The sequence below is a fragment of the Danio rerio genome, chromosome 14 (assembly GCF_052040795.2).
Source record: "Danio rerio strain M-AB ecotype USA chromosome 14, GRCz13ab, whole genome shotgun sequence".
Taxonomy (NCBI): domain Eukaryota; kingdom Metazoa; phylum Chordata; class Actinopteri; order Cypriniformes; family Danionidae; genus Danio; species Danio rerio.
Window position 1 is genome coordinate 41,110,214 of NC_141034.1, and position 14,407 is coordinate 41,124,620.

At 36.2% G+C, this 14,407-nt stretch overlaps 1 protein-coding gene across 4 annotated transcripts in view; it reads right to left on the bottom strand.

Annotated features, from left to right (window-relative positions):
* The window catches only part of rnf130 (ring finger protein 130), a 78,094-nt gene that overhangs the window by 43,935 nt on the left and 19,752 nt on the right, over nucleotides 1-14,407 (bottom strand). For 2 of the 4 annotated variants that reach the window (XM_087280506.1, XM_087280507.1), the window contains exon 3: nucleotides 9,962-10,153. In XM_087280506.1, the coding sequence (XP_087136632.1) occupies nucleotides 9,962-10,153 (192 nt within the window). Of the gene's footprint in view, nucleotides 1-9,961; nucleotides 10,157-14,407 lie in introns of all 4 variants that reach the window. The other 2 variants (XM_087280505.1, NM_001020465.3) reach the window with 1 other exon arrangement.

Genomic DNA, 14,407 nt, shown 5'->3' on the forward strand with positions numbered 1-14,407 from the left:
AGATATTTGCATATTGCTCTACATCTTGTGTGTATTAAGCAGTGTGTAAGCGAGGCACACAACTAACGTGCTCTGTGCTGGACTTTAGACCGGTTTTGTTCTGGTCTATAAAACAGACTGTAATAGTTTCTCAAAATAGCAACGCGCCAGCAATGCACCTCAACATGCCTCCTTTTCTAGATCAGAATGCCTATAGACGCACATATGAGTGCAAATGCATTTGCTATTTAAACAGCATGGCGCAAAACGACAAAACGACTCTTGCGGCATGCTGAAACTAGCAAACAACAATTGCGTTGCGCCTTGCGCCAGGTGTATGATAGGGCCCACAATGTGTAATAACAAAAGGATGATCACGAGCACATGGTTAACATTAGGTCCATAATCTGTTAAAAAAAAATAGTTAAAATGAAAGAGGCAACTGCAGCTGTATACAAAAAGGGTGTCCTCTCATTCTCATTATTCACCATTCACCTGCTTTATTTTGCTAATGCAAACGCGTGCTGCTTCTCAATTCTAAGATCACGTTTGCACGCACATTGGTCATCTCTATTGTTGAACTCTAATTAAAAAAAAAAAAATTCAATATAAAAAGTATTTTCAAACAGCCGAAGTGGCTAGTGGAAGTGCAGCAGCTGAAATCTATCCGCATTTGGCGGGTGTTAATGTCAGGCCCTGCATATAACTTTATAAAAACTTATATTCTTCCTCACTATAATGTCGTCTACACATTAAATAATGTCTAGACAGTCATAAATCAAGATACACCAGAGGAACAAAATGACATAAGAAAGAAACTGATAAAAAATTTAGTTTCCCAGTGGACAAAATATCGCTTATAGAACAAAAAACAATTTTAAAGTCTGAATTTATTAAGAAAATTTCTCATAGAATAACTAGATAAACTAAAGTGTACTGAAAAATGAAAAGTATTATATTAGAGATGCATAAAGGTCACTTCTGAGCCAAGAGATTTTTCTTTTCCTGTTTATTGTTATTTATTTCTTATTTTTTATGTATTTTCCCTGAATGCAAACCCTGGCTTGTATATAGCTAGTTGATAGCTATGTATGTTGGATTTGTTGTGTAATAAACAAACAATCACACAAGAAAGTTTGTGATTAAAAGTTAATTTCATCTAGATTTATTGATGTTCTGGTATTTGTATTAGAAAATAAAACCTATCATTAAGTTAGATGTTCATTCATTTGCTGTGCATAACACAAATGATGATGTAATTGAATAAATAATGCCATATTATATAGCTTTCTGCTGCTAATTAAATTGTCTTAAAAATTTAAGAGTAAGTAAAGGCATTAAGACCCACAAAAGCTTGGATATTGCAATACAAATCAATTAAATCTATATTAGCCATCCTGGGTTTAACCAACTAAAAAGTGTATCTAATGACATTTAAATATATTAAATAATAGTGATTATATAATAGTTTCTTCAGCTTAGTCCCTTTATTCATCAGGGGTAGCCACAGCAGAATGAACCACCATTGTATCCAGCATATGTTTTAAACCGCAGATGCCCTTCCAGCTGGAACCCAGTACTGGAAAACACCCATACACACTCACATTGAAACACATACACTATGGCCAATTTAGTTTATTCAATTCAATTCAATATACCGCATGTCTTTGGACTGTGGAGGAAACCGGAACACCAGAAGGAAACCCACGCGAACACAGGGAGAACATGCATACTCCACACAGAAATGCCAACTGACCCAGCCGGGACTCAAGTCAGTAACCTTCTTGCTGTGAGGCGACAGTGCTAACCACTGAGCCACTGTGCCACCCTTTATATCATAGTTTTAGATTAAATACATACTATCACTTTTTTAATATGTTGGTATGTTTTTTTTACTTTAAATTCAATCATGGCTTTATGAAGATTTCCAGTGGATTTGGAACATACTGCAGTATCAGGTCAAAGGCTGAACAGGTCTCCATTGTTTTGGAAGTAATCACGAGTACATAATCCCTTGTGTATAAAAACTGCTGCATCCTACAGCCAAATCCTGAATGTCACAAGGGGGTTAGAAAGGAGTCTGAATGTCAGAGAATGTCAGTGAATGTTGCGGCTCGTGTGCCTGACATTATGTGCATTTCATCACGCATAAACAAGTAATTAAGGCAATCAGTCTGCATGTTGCATTCTGCTCAGATTGTTGTATTTTATTGTTATATGCAATGGTGTACGTGAGCAGTTCTGTGCATGGGCAGCTGTGAGAGATGGCTTTTTAGCATGCTACCTGGCTCAGAAAGGCAGTTTGTCAGCAGTAAAGATGATGTCTAAGGCTGGGACAGGGACAATTTGCTCCAGCAGTGACTGATAGAGCGGCTCTAACCAACTCCAAGGCCGTTTTTCTCCATAAGCAGCATGAAAACCAACAGATGTATATCATGAAATACCTCACAGTACATAACTTGTCTCCACAGTCATGGTATGCTAGACATGGCACTTACAGTATCATTCAACTAAATATTACAAATTATGATTATTTTTTAGGCATCTTTAATTTGAGATAGGATAGTGGAGATACAAAGACAGGAAAGTATGGGGAGCACACAGTAGGAGAAGGGACCTTAAGCCAGAAATCGAACTCAGGTGGCCCTGAGCACCTCCATGCTATGTGTTACCACACTAACTACTAGGTTTTTGGTGCAGACAAATGATTAAATCCAATTTCTGTACATAACAAAATATTAAAATTTAAAAAACAACATGTTAATGAGCAGACCTTCATGCATTCAGAACTGCTGACATTTGAAGTTTTAGTCAAGTGCAAATGGCCTTACTTTTTAACAGCCATGGAAATGTGTTTTATTCATTACCAGCTGCTCCTCCTGTAAAGGTTAAAGCATGCAAATATTGATCTGTGTTAAAGGGGAAATTCCCGCAAAGGTGGTCTTAAGCCCTGCACATGCTGACTAACACCAACAGTAAAGGTGAAGTGATGTTCAAACCACACAGACTCAAGAGAGCGTGTGTCATTATGCCTTTGCATGCAGTATGCATTTGTTTTGATGTAAATTATTTTTTACTCTCTTTTGAATGTATGTTTGAACAGATATTTAAATATGTTGTTGATATATGGAACATCTCTATAAAATGCAACATATAAAAATGATTTGTATGTCACATCAGTTAGCATATTCACATTTTAACACTGCATCAGCAAAATAAAGTGGTTTGTACATTGTGGAAAAAAGTAGTGAACACATAACCATATTTCCCAGAATGCACATTTCTAAAGGTGCTGCTGACTTGAAATTTTCACCAGATGTTGATAGCAACCAAAGAAATCCATATATGCAACGTGAACTAATCTAATTAGCTTACAAATACAGTTATGTCTAATAAAATTAAACGACACAAGGAAAAGTATTGAACACATGAAGAAAGGGAGGTGTAGAAAGGCAGCGAAAGCCCAGACAGCAGCTAAAATCTCTCAGTTTGTTTTCAGCAACTCCCTGCTCTTTGTCATTGTAAATGAATATTTACTGTTTCATTCCAACATCTATGAAACCAGGGAGGACATTACGGCAAGACAATGATCCAAAACCCAGCTATGAAACCCTCAAATAGTTTCAGAAAAAGAAAATCAAGCTGTAGAATGGCCCAGCCAATCACCTGACTTGAATCCAATAGAAAATACAAAATAAAGATCAGATTTAATAGACGAGACCCACAGAAACATTAAGATTTTTACACTCTGTTGAAGACTGCGAACAACTCACACATGAGCAACTTCATTCTCAATATGAGAAGTGTCTTTAAGCTGCCATCACCAAAAAAAAGCCTTATTTATATAAAGCATTAAATATATTTCAGTATACTTTCTCCTTGTGTCATTCCATTGTTATTACACATAACACATTTTTCTGTGTTTCATTTTTATGTTTGTATTCTTTGGATTTGTACCTAAATCTGGGTCAATTCCATTATTCCTAGAAAAAAAAAAAAAAAAAAACATGACATGTTCAATAATTACGTCCCCTGTTGTATAATCAAAGCAGTCCCTTCTTTTATTAAAAAAAAACACATAATCACATTCTTAAATCTTGAAATGTGTTTGCATCATTCATATTAAAAATTATTCTCCACCCACACATGCATACACACAGCATACACGCGCACAAGTATTTTTTTTTTGTTTCATAAATTTCAGCTTTTAAAAATGTGTGATTGTAATAGATTGTGATGTTTTCATCTGACGTTTAAAATCTAACAATTTACCCAACGTTTATTTTAGCTTTAAATCCAGAAACAAAAAATATTTTCAACAGTTTGTTTACTTAAACAATAACAACACTTAAAACACAATAAATAATTCAACACTCCTTCATACAAATGGTTCTGATGTCCAAAGACATAGTCTAAAATCTTAACACTGAATTTGGCACCTAACATGCCACAGATTTGCATCCCTACTCAAAAAAATTGGTACCATATACCTAGTAGCTGTTACCCCCAAATTTTTGTCTTTACACTTGGTATATAGAGGTTTGAATCCCATAGGTGGCAAAGGAAAAGGACCCTCTGAATAAATCATGCAGTCCTGCTATATTTAAACATCTCATCGATCCCATTCTGATAGTGCTGCCGTGACTCACCATCTCCCACCTTTCCTCTGTCCCTCCCTCATCCAACCCTGTCATACACCCTTTCATGCTTCTGAGATCTTAAAGGTTGAATCCTATGTGGCCTGTGCATCCAAAGCTGCTGGTAATGTGCCAAGCCGAAAGTGTATGAGCACTCTTGAGTGTGTGTGTGTGTGTATGTGTGTGTGTGTGTGTGTGTGTGTGTGTGTGTGTGTGTGTGTGTGTGTGTGTGTGTGTGTGTGAAGAGAGTGCACCTGCGGAGTAATAGTAACTGCTTCAATGACTGTATTCCAGTACGTATAGTTCTTCAGTCCTCAAAATTCCAACAAACACACACACACACACACACACACACACACACACACAAAAAGATGAAAGTCCAGCCTTCAATCACTTATATATAGGGATGTCCTGATCTGTTTTTTGCCCTTGAGTCCGAATCAGAGTCATTTGATTTTGAGTATCTACTGATACCAAAACCTGATGCGATACTTTTATAATCCATTAAAAATTCAAATCGAGGTTCTACTTGCTCCATAAACATAAGAAACCAAGGGTTCTCTACAAAAGCGAATGGCAGGTCACTCATTGAGATCATTTGTGCTATCTCGGCTGTGATGTACTGTGCCTTTGCGTTGTCATAGGACATTTTTTCTCTCCTCTTCAAACTCTCCTGCAGTGTGAGCTGACTCATCTTCGGTTGGGTTGCCTGGGTAAACTCGCTGTATTTTGTCGGGTGTTTGTTTTTGAGGTGCCTTTTCAGGTTTGTTGTGTTAAATGTAGCCTTGTTTCTTTTAACCTCTTGCAATTGCAAATTTACATATCTCACAGTTTGCTTTGGCAATGTTGCCGTCATCAACTTTATAACACCTTTCAGACTGCAGACATACTCGCACTTTCCGCTTTAAGCTGCTTCCGTGTTCGACTTTGAAAGCATTTAATCAATAGCATTTCTGCAACAAAGTGATGTCATGCCACACGCATTGCTGTTTCTGTGTAAAGTAAAGAAAGAGGTCTAACTCTGTGCCACCGTATAATTAAAGATGTGTTCAAAAATAATGAGAGTATACATGTATATTCGAGTCCTGAACGAGAAGCAACGTCCGATTCCGAGTCTGAAACAGCGTTGCCGGGCCCGATTTCCAATCATGTGATCGGATCTGGACATCCCTATTTAAAAAATATAATTAGAAATAGATTTGAATGCTTGCGTTCCTCAAGGCTGCTTTTGAGGACCCCTCCTTTTCACTCATTCACTCCACTCACTTTCCTTTGACTTTTTAAATTCTTTATCAGGGGTCACCACAGTGGAATAAATCACCCTCTACTTTTCCTACACAGTGAAATAAGTTTGTGTTGTTTTTGAAGATGTTCTCTAGCATCATCAAATGTGAAAATGCTTTTCAGTGTTGTAGTGTGGACTGTGAAAACAGCAGTACTTGAATGTGTGTGTTTGGTCAGAAGCGTGTGTTTAGCACTGTTTTTTAACAAAGATTACAGCTTAGCACTGTTTTTTGTCTGCAGTTATGCCTACACTGCGGTATCGAATGTATGCAGTATAAAACAATCCAGTGGCAGATTAGATCTTTACAAACTGACAGGCAATTGCATGCATGATATTCACATGCTTATGACAGCCACAAAAACAGTGTGCGATGTAAATTGGCAGCTTTTTTGGCAAGAAAAGCTAGAAAACATTCTGGATAAACTTGAAAGAAATCAGCGATATGCATAATATTAACCCAGGGCTTATGTTTGTACAGTGTGAAACATCAGTGTGCGAGCACCCAGGATTCATTGGTATCCCTGAGCAAATTTTGAGCTGTGTTAAATGCGAGGCAAGATTACAGAAGATTCTGTTTGCTTGGGGTTTATAATGACCAAGGATTAACCATTTCAAGTGTGAAAAGACACGTGCACCAGTGTGTGCCAGCTATATGCTGTTTACTTTCTCAGACTTTATATAAATGTAGATTCTGCAAAGATGACATAATATTTAAAAGCATTAGATGTCCTGTGGCAAAACATGAGGGCAATTTGCATTTTAGACCAAACATGAAATGATGATTAGGGAAGTTACTCATAAAATGACTTAACTATATCTGATCTTGGTTCATTCTCTTTAATCACCTATGAATAAACAATAAGATGAATTTAGCTAGGGCTGCACATTATATCGTTTCAGCAACGACATAACAATGTGTGTGTCTGCACAGGGGATTGAGGAGGATTATAGTTGATCAATAATTGAGAATACATGACTGTGAAGTCATTGCTAGGTATAACCATAACAGAGTAAAACTTGACCATTTCCATGTGTTTTAAATACATTTCAAGTGAGTGTAATGCATTCGAACACAATACAACATTTGTAACTTGAAAAATAATGAACAATAATTTCACTAAATTATTATATAATGATACTATACGCTGTTATTTGACATTTAATTCTACATTCTGTTTGACTCTCTAATTAACTCTGTTAATGTTTTTTTATACACGATTCATACCCTTACAAAATCACCTCAATCAATCTAAACTAACGATTTTCCCTCAAATAGAGCTTTTCAAGCCATTTGGTCAAATTGATTTCATAATTGCAATTTATTGTATATTGCAAAACAAAATATTATATAAGTTTTGTTTTTCTAATATCGCGCAGCCCTAATTTTAGCATTTTTATCATTTCGTTGTAAATGATAAACTTTGTGGAAGCCACTCATGTAAAGAGATTGCATTGTGAACAAATCATTTTTAAATATATCTGGAATAATGTAGACTTTGCCTCAGAATCATACACATATTTATTTGTGGCATAATATAACATAAATCCAAAAATTCACCTAAAAACAACTTATGTATTTAAGGAGGTTGTTATAAATGTATGTACTGTATATATCACATTGACGAACCACAGGCAGCACAGAATGTGTGAGGCAACATTCACACAGGATGTGTTTCTACATTCAAACACAGCTATAGCAAAAAAGCACCACATACTGTAAATGGAGCAGAACACAGGAGTTTCAAGATGACTTCTCTAAGACCTTTTACAATGCACCCACCTTAGGAGACATTTTAAAAATTGTCACAATGCATCCATCAAAAATGCCAGTCATGTACAGAAAATCAACCAACTCGAACAATCAACAAGTCTACATTTTGAATGAATGTAGGATTAAAAATAGCACTATCAAAAATGTCAACACTTACAGGTCCCATATAACTAACTTATAGAACGTATATACTTATATACTTATAGACTATAGAATACACAAGACATGTCACTTGTATAGTTCTGAATGCGGAAAAGTGTATTAGTCAATATGGTGAATGAAGCCCCGCCTACTAGTACAGAAGCCAACCATTGATAGCTATAATGAACATTTCTCCGGAGGAGAAGCTCAGATTTGTTTTTTTTTTTTGGTTTTCTGTCAGTTTTTGTGGTCGACAAACGCACTGAAATCTTAGTGAATGCATTCTTCACAGACATAAAAAATTTATCCACATAAAGCTTGAAATCTGTACTTTTAAAGTAACCAACTACTCTTAAAAACATAACTTTTATTAGTTTTGTAATCTTTATAAAACGAATGTGAGGTACAGTCCGTCCTGTCAAACGCACATCACATGACAGCAACTACTCAAAGCCCACAAACTTGTAAACAAAGAGTCACTGCCATTTCTGGAGGAGATTTGCCATCAAGGTCAAGTTGTAAATTACTTCTGAAAAGCAGCGCGATCAGTGATCATTATTCAGAGGATGATAATATGTAGAACAGCCATAAATGAGGCATGTCTCGTGATCTTGTTCCTTTTGAGTGTGCATGGACATTAGCTTGGGCAACCCAAGCAAATGCTGATTTTGTTTGATTCGAACAATTAGAAACAAAACTAATGAGACGACTGTTGTTTAATTTTATCGGTGATTTCAAATATGTAATGCAATCATAAGCTTGGCGAACAGTATTGGAAGATTAGATGCTTTCCCATTCAGAAAGAATGCATGAGCATACAGCCCGAGAGGCGTTTCAGAGATGGCCACTGAGTGAAATGACTTGCCTTAAAGGGACTTTGCATATAATGAAAATCTAGATATTTCAAGTCATAGCTGAATAATACATGTTCAATACATTGAAATGAAATACCATGAAACACATTTGTTTCCTCATTCCTATATAAATCACAAGAGTGTGCAATTCCTTAAAAAAACAGGCCAATCAGAACAAAACAAACTTTGATGATCAACATAGGATCGTCTTTGATCGTTTACAACGTTACAAATGAGCTTAAAACTGAGCTTTTGATTCTCGGTGCAAAACCATTCTAAAACAAATTCTTTGAATTTACCCAGGCCATTAACCTACTATGTACTGTAGATATCAGAAAACTATTAAACATATAATTACACACTAAAATAAACTGCATATGCATTTCTGCACACAAGTATTAAAACACTTGCATATACTCTATGATGTGTACAGTATGTGTAGCTGATATCTTGTGGAGAGGTTTTATAATGTCCGGTTAGCTCCTATGTGGTCTGTTCTTTAAACATTTAATGGCTTGTAATGGGCATTGGAATTACTGTGTCAGCTATTGCTTTTACCAAAATGCCTTGTTTAAAAAATAAATAAATAATAAAAATACTTTATTTTGCTGAGCACAGCAACGCTTTCCCCCAGACTGTCTGCTGTATGCTGCACAAAACTTCCCAAGTCTGAGTGACAGTTTCACATTCACACCTAAACAAAACACATTGTATCTAGTTTATTCACATTCACTTGTTTCATTTTACAGTTAACATTACAGTGCAAATTTTGGAGCTGTGAAATAAATAAATAAATAAATTAATTAATTTATTTATTTATATATATATATATATATATATATATATATATACATAAAATTTTTTATATATTTTTTACTGTACTGACACACACACACACACACACACACACACACACACACAGAGGACAATTGGCCTCACTTTCTCCCTTCCATTTAATCCTTGAACAATGTTTTTTATTTATTGTATTGTAATTGTAGACCTTTAAACCAGCATGTCTAGTCAAGACATAACAATTACCCCTTGCTGTATTTCCAACCCAGACAAAAGACTTACAGTCCAGTAAACATCACATGAATTCAGAACAATTTCCTGCATTTCAATCAGCAAGCAGTTTCAAAAGTACTATAAAAGAAAGAAGCTTTTAGTCTACTGACTGAACTGAGTCAAGCTGTGATAGAAATGTCTGCAAGATACCGAAGTACGGTACATGACACATACTGGAGAGAGACAGCTGAATTAACTGTAATGAGAATGCAATGATTATGGAGCTCACCTTCATGAGCCATCGTGACTGTGTCCTCTTTGGTGTTGTTATTGTAGATAATGACGGCTGAGGCATTGAAAGCAGCTGCCTTAAGGATCTTCTCCTTGAAGGTGCACTTTCCTCTCTGCATAATGGCCACCCAGTGTGTGGTCTTCGGTGGCACTATAAACCGGGTGTGTGGACAGCAGCCTTGCAAATCCACTGCTACAGAAAGAGAAAAAAAATGTAAGATGACCTTGATTCTTGTTCTCTTTAATATTTTTTGTATCGTAACCATGTAAAGTTCCAACATGAATGAAGCTCGCAAACTGTTTCAGAGACATATTTGCAATAATATAAAATATGCACAATTCAATAGTTCTTTTATTTAACACAGTGACCTCATTCTGCAATACTATATATTTAAACTCCAGTTATTTACTTGTAGGCATGGCATGATAACCGGTGGGGTTGGGTGATTAATCGAAAGGTAATCAAAATTCAGAACCTATAAATGATCAAATTTTTCCAGCGCAATTTTTTCAATTACTTTCCTTACCGTGTGTGGAGTCACCATGAGGGTGGAAAGTGCGGAGAGCCACGTTTAAGGCAATGTGTGTTTTAATTTCAGTTGTTCAGTATTTATGTTAAATAAATAATCATGGACAGTGTCACGGTCGGGTGAGGGGAAAAGGAGCGAGGACTCAATTGCAACTAATAATTGGGTTTTATTAATAACAAAGTACAAATAAAACAAAAAAGGCAAAACAAACTACCCTGAGGGGGAAAACATGAATCAAAATCAAAGAGACAAACTTGGCTGGGCTGGCAAGACACAACTGGAACAGGAACACAGAGGGAGTATCGACGACAAACTGGCACAGGATTATAAAGCAAAAGTAAATTGACCCACAGGTGAACATGACAAACTAATAATGAGTTAACAAGGAGGGTGGGACTAGACAATAAACGGGAGAGCGCATGACACAGAGAGACAACACAAGCCATGCGCTCACATAAAACAGGACAAGAACATGTAGCCAATGAGAAAACTCATTATTTGCATGTTCATGACAAGACAAGCACAACACTGAAGCGCTCACACACGCAGCGTGCATGCTTCATCCCAGCGCCGACCAAAACCGAAACCAACAAGACTGAGACGCTGGGAATGAAACACAATGCTGCAGACAGACGAAAACACAAACACGAGTACAAGAGTGTGCGCGTCGGAGGGACGCAGAGCCTGCGCGGCCGCATCAAGCGGGAGCGCGCACGCTCTGCGCACACCCACGAAGGCGCGCGCACACACGGAGACACACAAAATGACAGAAACAAGTGCTCGACCCAAGAAAACTTGAGCCGGGCACAACAGGACAGGATTAGACATGACTAGTGTCTGGATTCTGCCACCAAAACAAGAATTTACATGACCAGAGTGGCAGAACCCTGACAGGACAGTTGATAGTGTGTGTTTTCTTCATTTTTTATAAATCAAGTAATGCACCCTACAATTATAAACCTCTTGTAATATGTGAGCATATCTAATGTACAAAACTTATCAGTAAACTATGAGGGCAAAAACATTAAAAATAAATAAATAAAATTATTGTTCATTAATTGTAATTGAGTCACAAAGGTCAATTAATTGAGATTTTAATTTTAGGTCAAATCGCCCAGCTTTAATAACTGGTTTCAAGGTTAACTGCAGTTAACGAAAGACAAGGTTTTAAAGCTGCCAACATTTTCTGTTTTCGATCCTACGGTATTATTTAAGTTTTATGTCTTTTTACTACTATTTTATTTAGTTTTTTAGGTCAACAGTATCTACACATCAAAAGCTATTGGTCAGGCCACGATTCAGCAAACAAATCTGTAAAACAAATTGCTTATAAATCTACTTTCAAGCATTTTATTGAGCTGAGCAATGCAGTGACTTTACTGGTTTGCACTTTGTGCCATATGCCCTGAAGTGTTATAGAATTGTTTACATTTACATTGTATATATTTTTTTTTACTTATATTCTTAGAATACATTTTATGTATAATTGTATTTATTGTAATTCCTAAAATTCTACTTTTTGTATTAATATTATATATTAGGCACCTACGGTCAGAGAGTAACGCAGTTTCGATTCTCTGTATGTCCTGTAGGTTGAATTGACAAAGAAGCTGACTTTAACTTTTGACTTGACTCTGACTTATATCCAAAGAAAAGAAAATCAGAAATTTATTTTTGATACTACTGAATTCAGCAGAGATCAATGATTTATTTTAATTGTTTAATCTGACATGTTTACTGTTTTAAAATATTTGAAATGTTTATTAAAATAAAATGTATTGCTTCCAGTGGAAAAAAAAAAATGTTGTCTTTTACACTGACATTTAAAAATAGAACATATTTTAAAGCAGTAATCATAATACAGTCATACCGTGAAACAGTGATATTTTTATCCAAGGTTATCATACCATCAGAATCTTACACAGGCCCATGACAATATAAGCATTTTAATACATATGACAATTTCCATCCAGCCAGGAATTAAAGCATAATAAACCACTTTAGGATGATTCAAAATTGTTATTACATAACAATAAGATGTAATGTTCTTGGCCATCAAATAAGCATATCAGAATGGTTTCTGAATGTTCAGCACTGTGAAACAAAATAATAAATCAATATGTTTTCAAATATATTAAAACAGAAAAAAACGTTATTTAATATCTTAATAGTACTTCAGAATATTGATTCATGCATTACTATATTTACATTAAAAATGCAGTATTGCATAGGAGGTTTAAACATTAAACCTTTGAATGAAAACACAGCACTGCATAACACTCGCAGTATTTTTTTTTGTCCTGAATAAGATTGAATGAATGTAAAATGCACAAAACAATTCTGAAGAGATCAAATAAAGATCCCATTCAACTGAACGACCTGAATTGTCATTACTCTGTGCTGCTGACTTGCATTCCTAATGAAACTCACACTCATCTCCATGGCATTTGTGGACAGAACGCATACCACCAAGCTCTGATGAGTTGGGCTATGCAAACTAATGCTCTGTCACTTCCAAACACTGACTCATATGTCGAAGCAGTGCGGCTTGCTCTCGAGGAGAGCTGGAACTCCCACAGGGAGGCAGAACAGGTCATGGTAATTGATTGTCTTTAAAAGGTAATACGAAGGCTTTTGCTTGTTTCAGCACCCAGACCACCTCCCCAGAAAAGCCCACCATCCTCCCCTCAAGGCATTCCAGCAATACCTGTGCACTAAATGCCAAAATGCATGAAAAGAGGTTGCTGAAGGAAATCTCTTTACCATTAGGATCACACACATGCATATAAATGCACATTCACATATCAGGGCACGCTCAAGCAGACACAGAATCAAATATTCATCAGTTTGTAGCATCAGTACTGAGATTAGGCTGGTGTTTGGGTGTGTATGTGTATGTGTGCTTACTGGGGTGGAGAAGCAACAGAGGAATCCAGAAGCTAATAATGCTGCTCCACAATCTAATATTGTAGGACCCATGAGCACCATAATATTAGTATCAGCATGAATGATTCATGCAGCTGACCCGCAGTACCTAAGCAGAGTCGAGATATAGCTGTTATATGAATCCAAACATCACCAGATATTAAACCACAGAAACAGCCTGATTATGCATCACAGATGGATTAAAAAAATCTAAATGGTATGCTGCTATAACAGAACCATTAACAATAGAATAAATGTTGCTATAGGTTATTCTGATTGCATGCTTGAGTTTATCAAAGTGTGTTTACTAACTGATGATGTTTAAATAATTAATGTGCTGTAATTGCTAGTACGGAAAGTCCTTTAAGGTCGAGGTTGGTGTTGCATAGTGCATCTCTGACTTTGCAGTGTTATCAGTGCTGAGGGGGCATATTTGGGTTCGTAAGGAAAGCTGGTGAAATCTGGTCTTCTATTTGATCTTTCTAAAAGTTACGCAAGGTTATATAATGAGCAACTCAATGACATCCTAACAACGTAGTGATATTGCAAGAACACATGAAAAACTTGGAACAGTTCAGTTCTTTGTTTCGACTTTTACATCCAAATACTCAAACGGTGAACTGTAAACATGTGTCTGCAGCGTGAGATGAAAGTAACCGCTACGGACTATTTCAGTTCTTGTGAAAGATACACATTGGGCATTCTCTTATAGCGTTTACAATGCCAGTTCTGTTTTGACTAAACGTTTTTTTTTTTTTTCAGACTGAAAAAACATCATGTGGATGAGTAAATCTACAGCAAATGCCCATTATTGGGTGAATTACCTCTTTATTGAAAGCAGTCAGTCACTTGCTATTAATAAGGGGGTAAATATAGGCAGGATACACGCAAATACAACATTTTTGGCACTATATTGTGTTTCGTTTTTCAACAATGATAGACTATTAGTTTGATTATGATACTCCATGGTAAAGAACCATGTGAGAAAT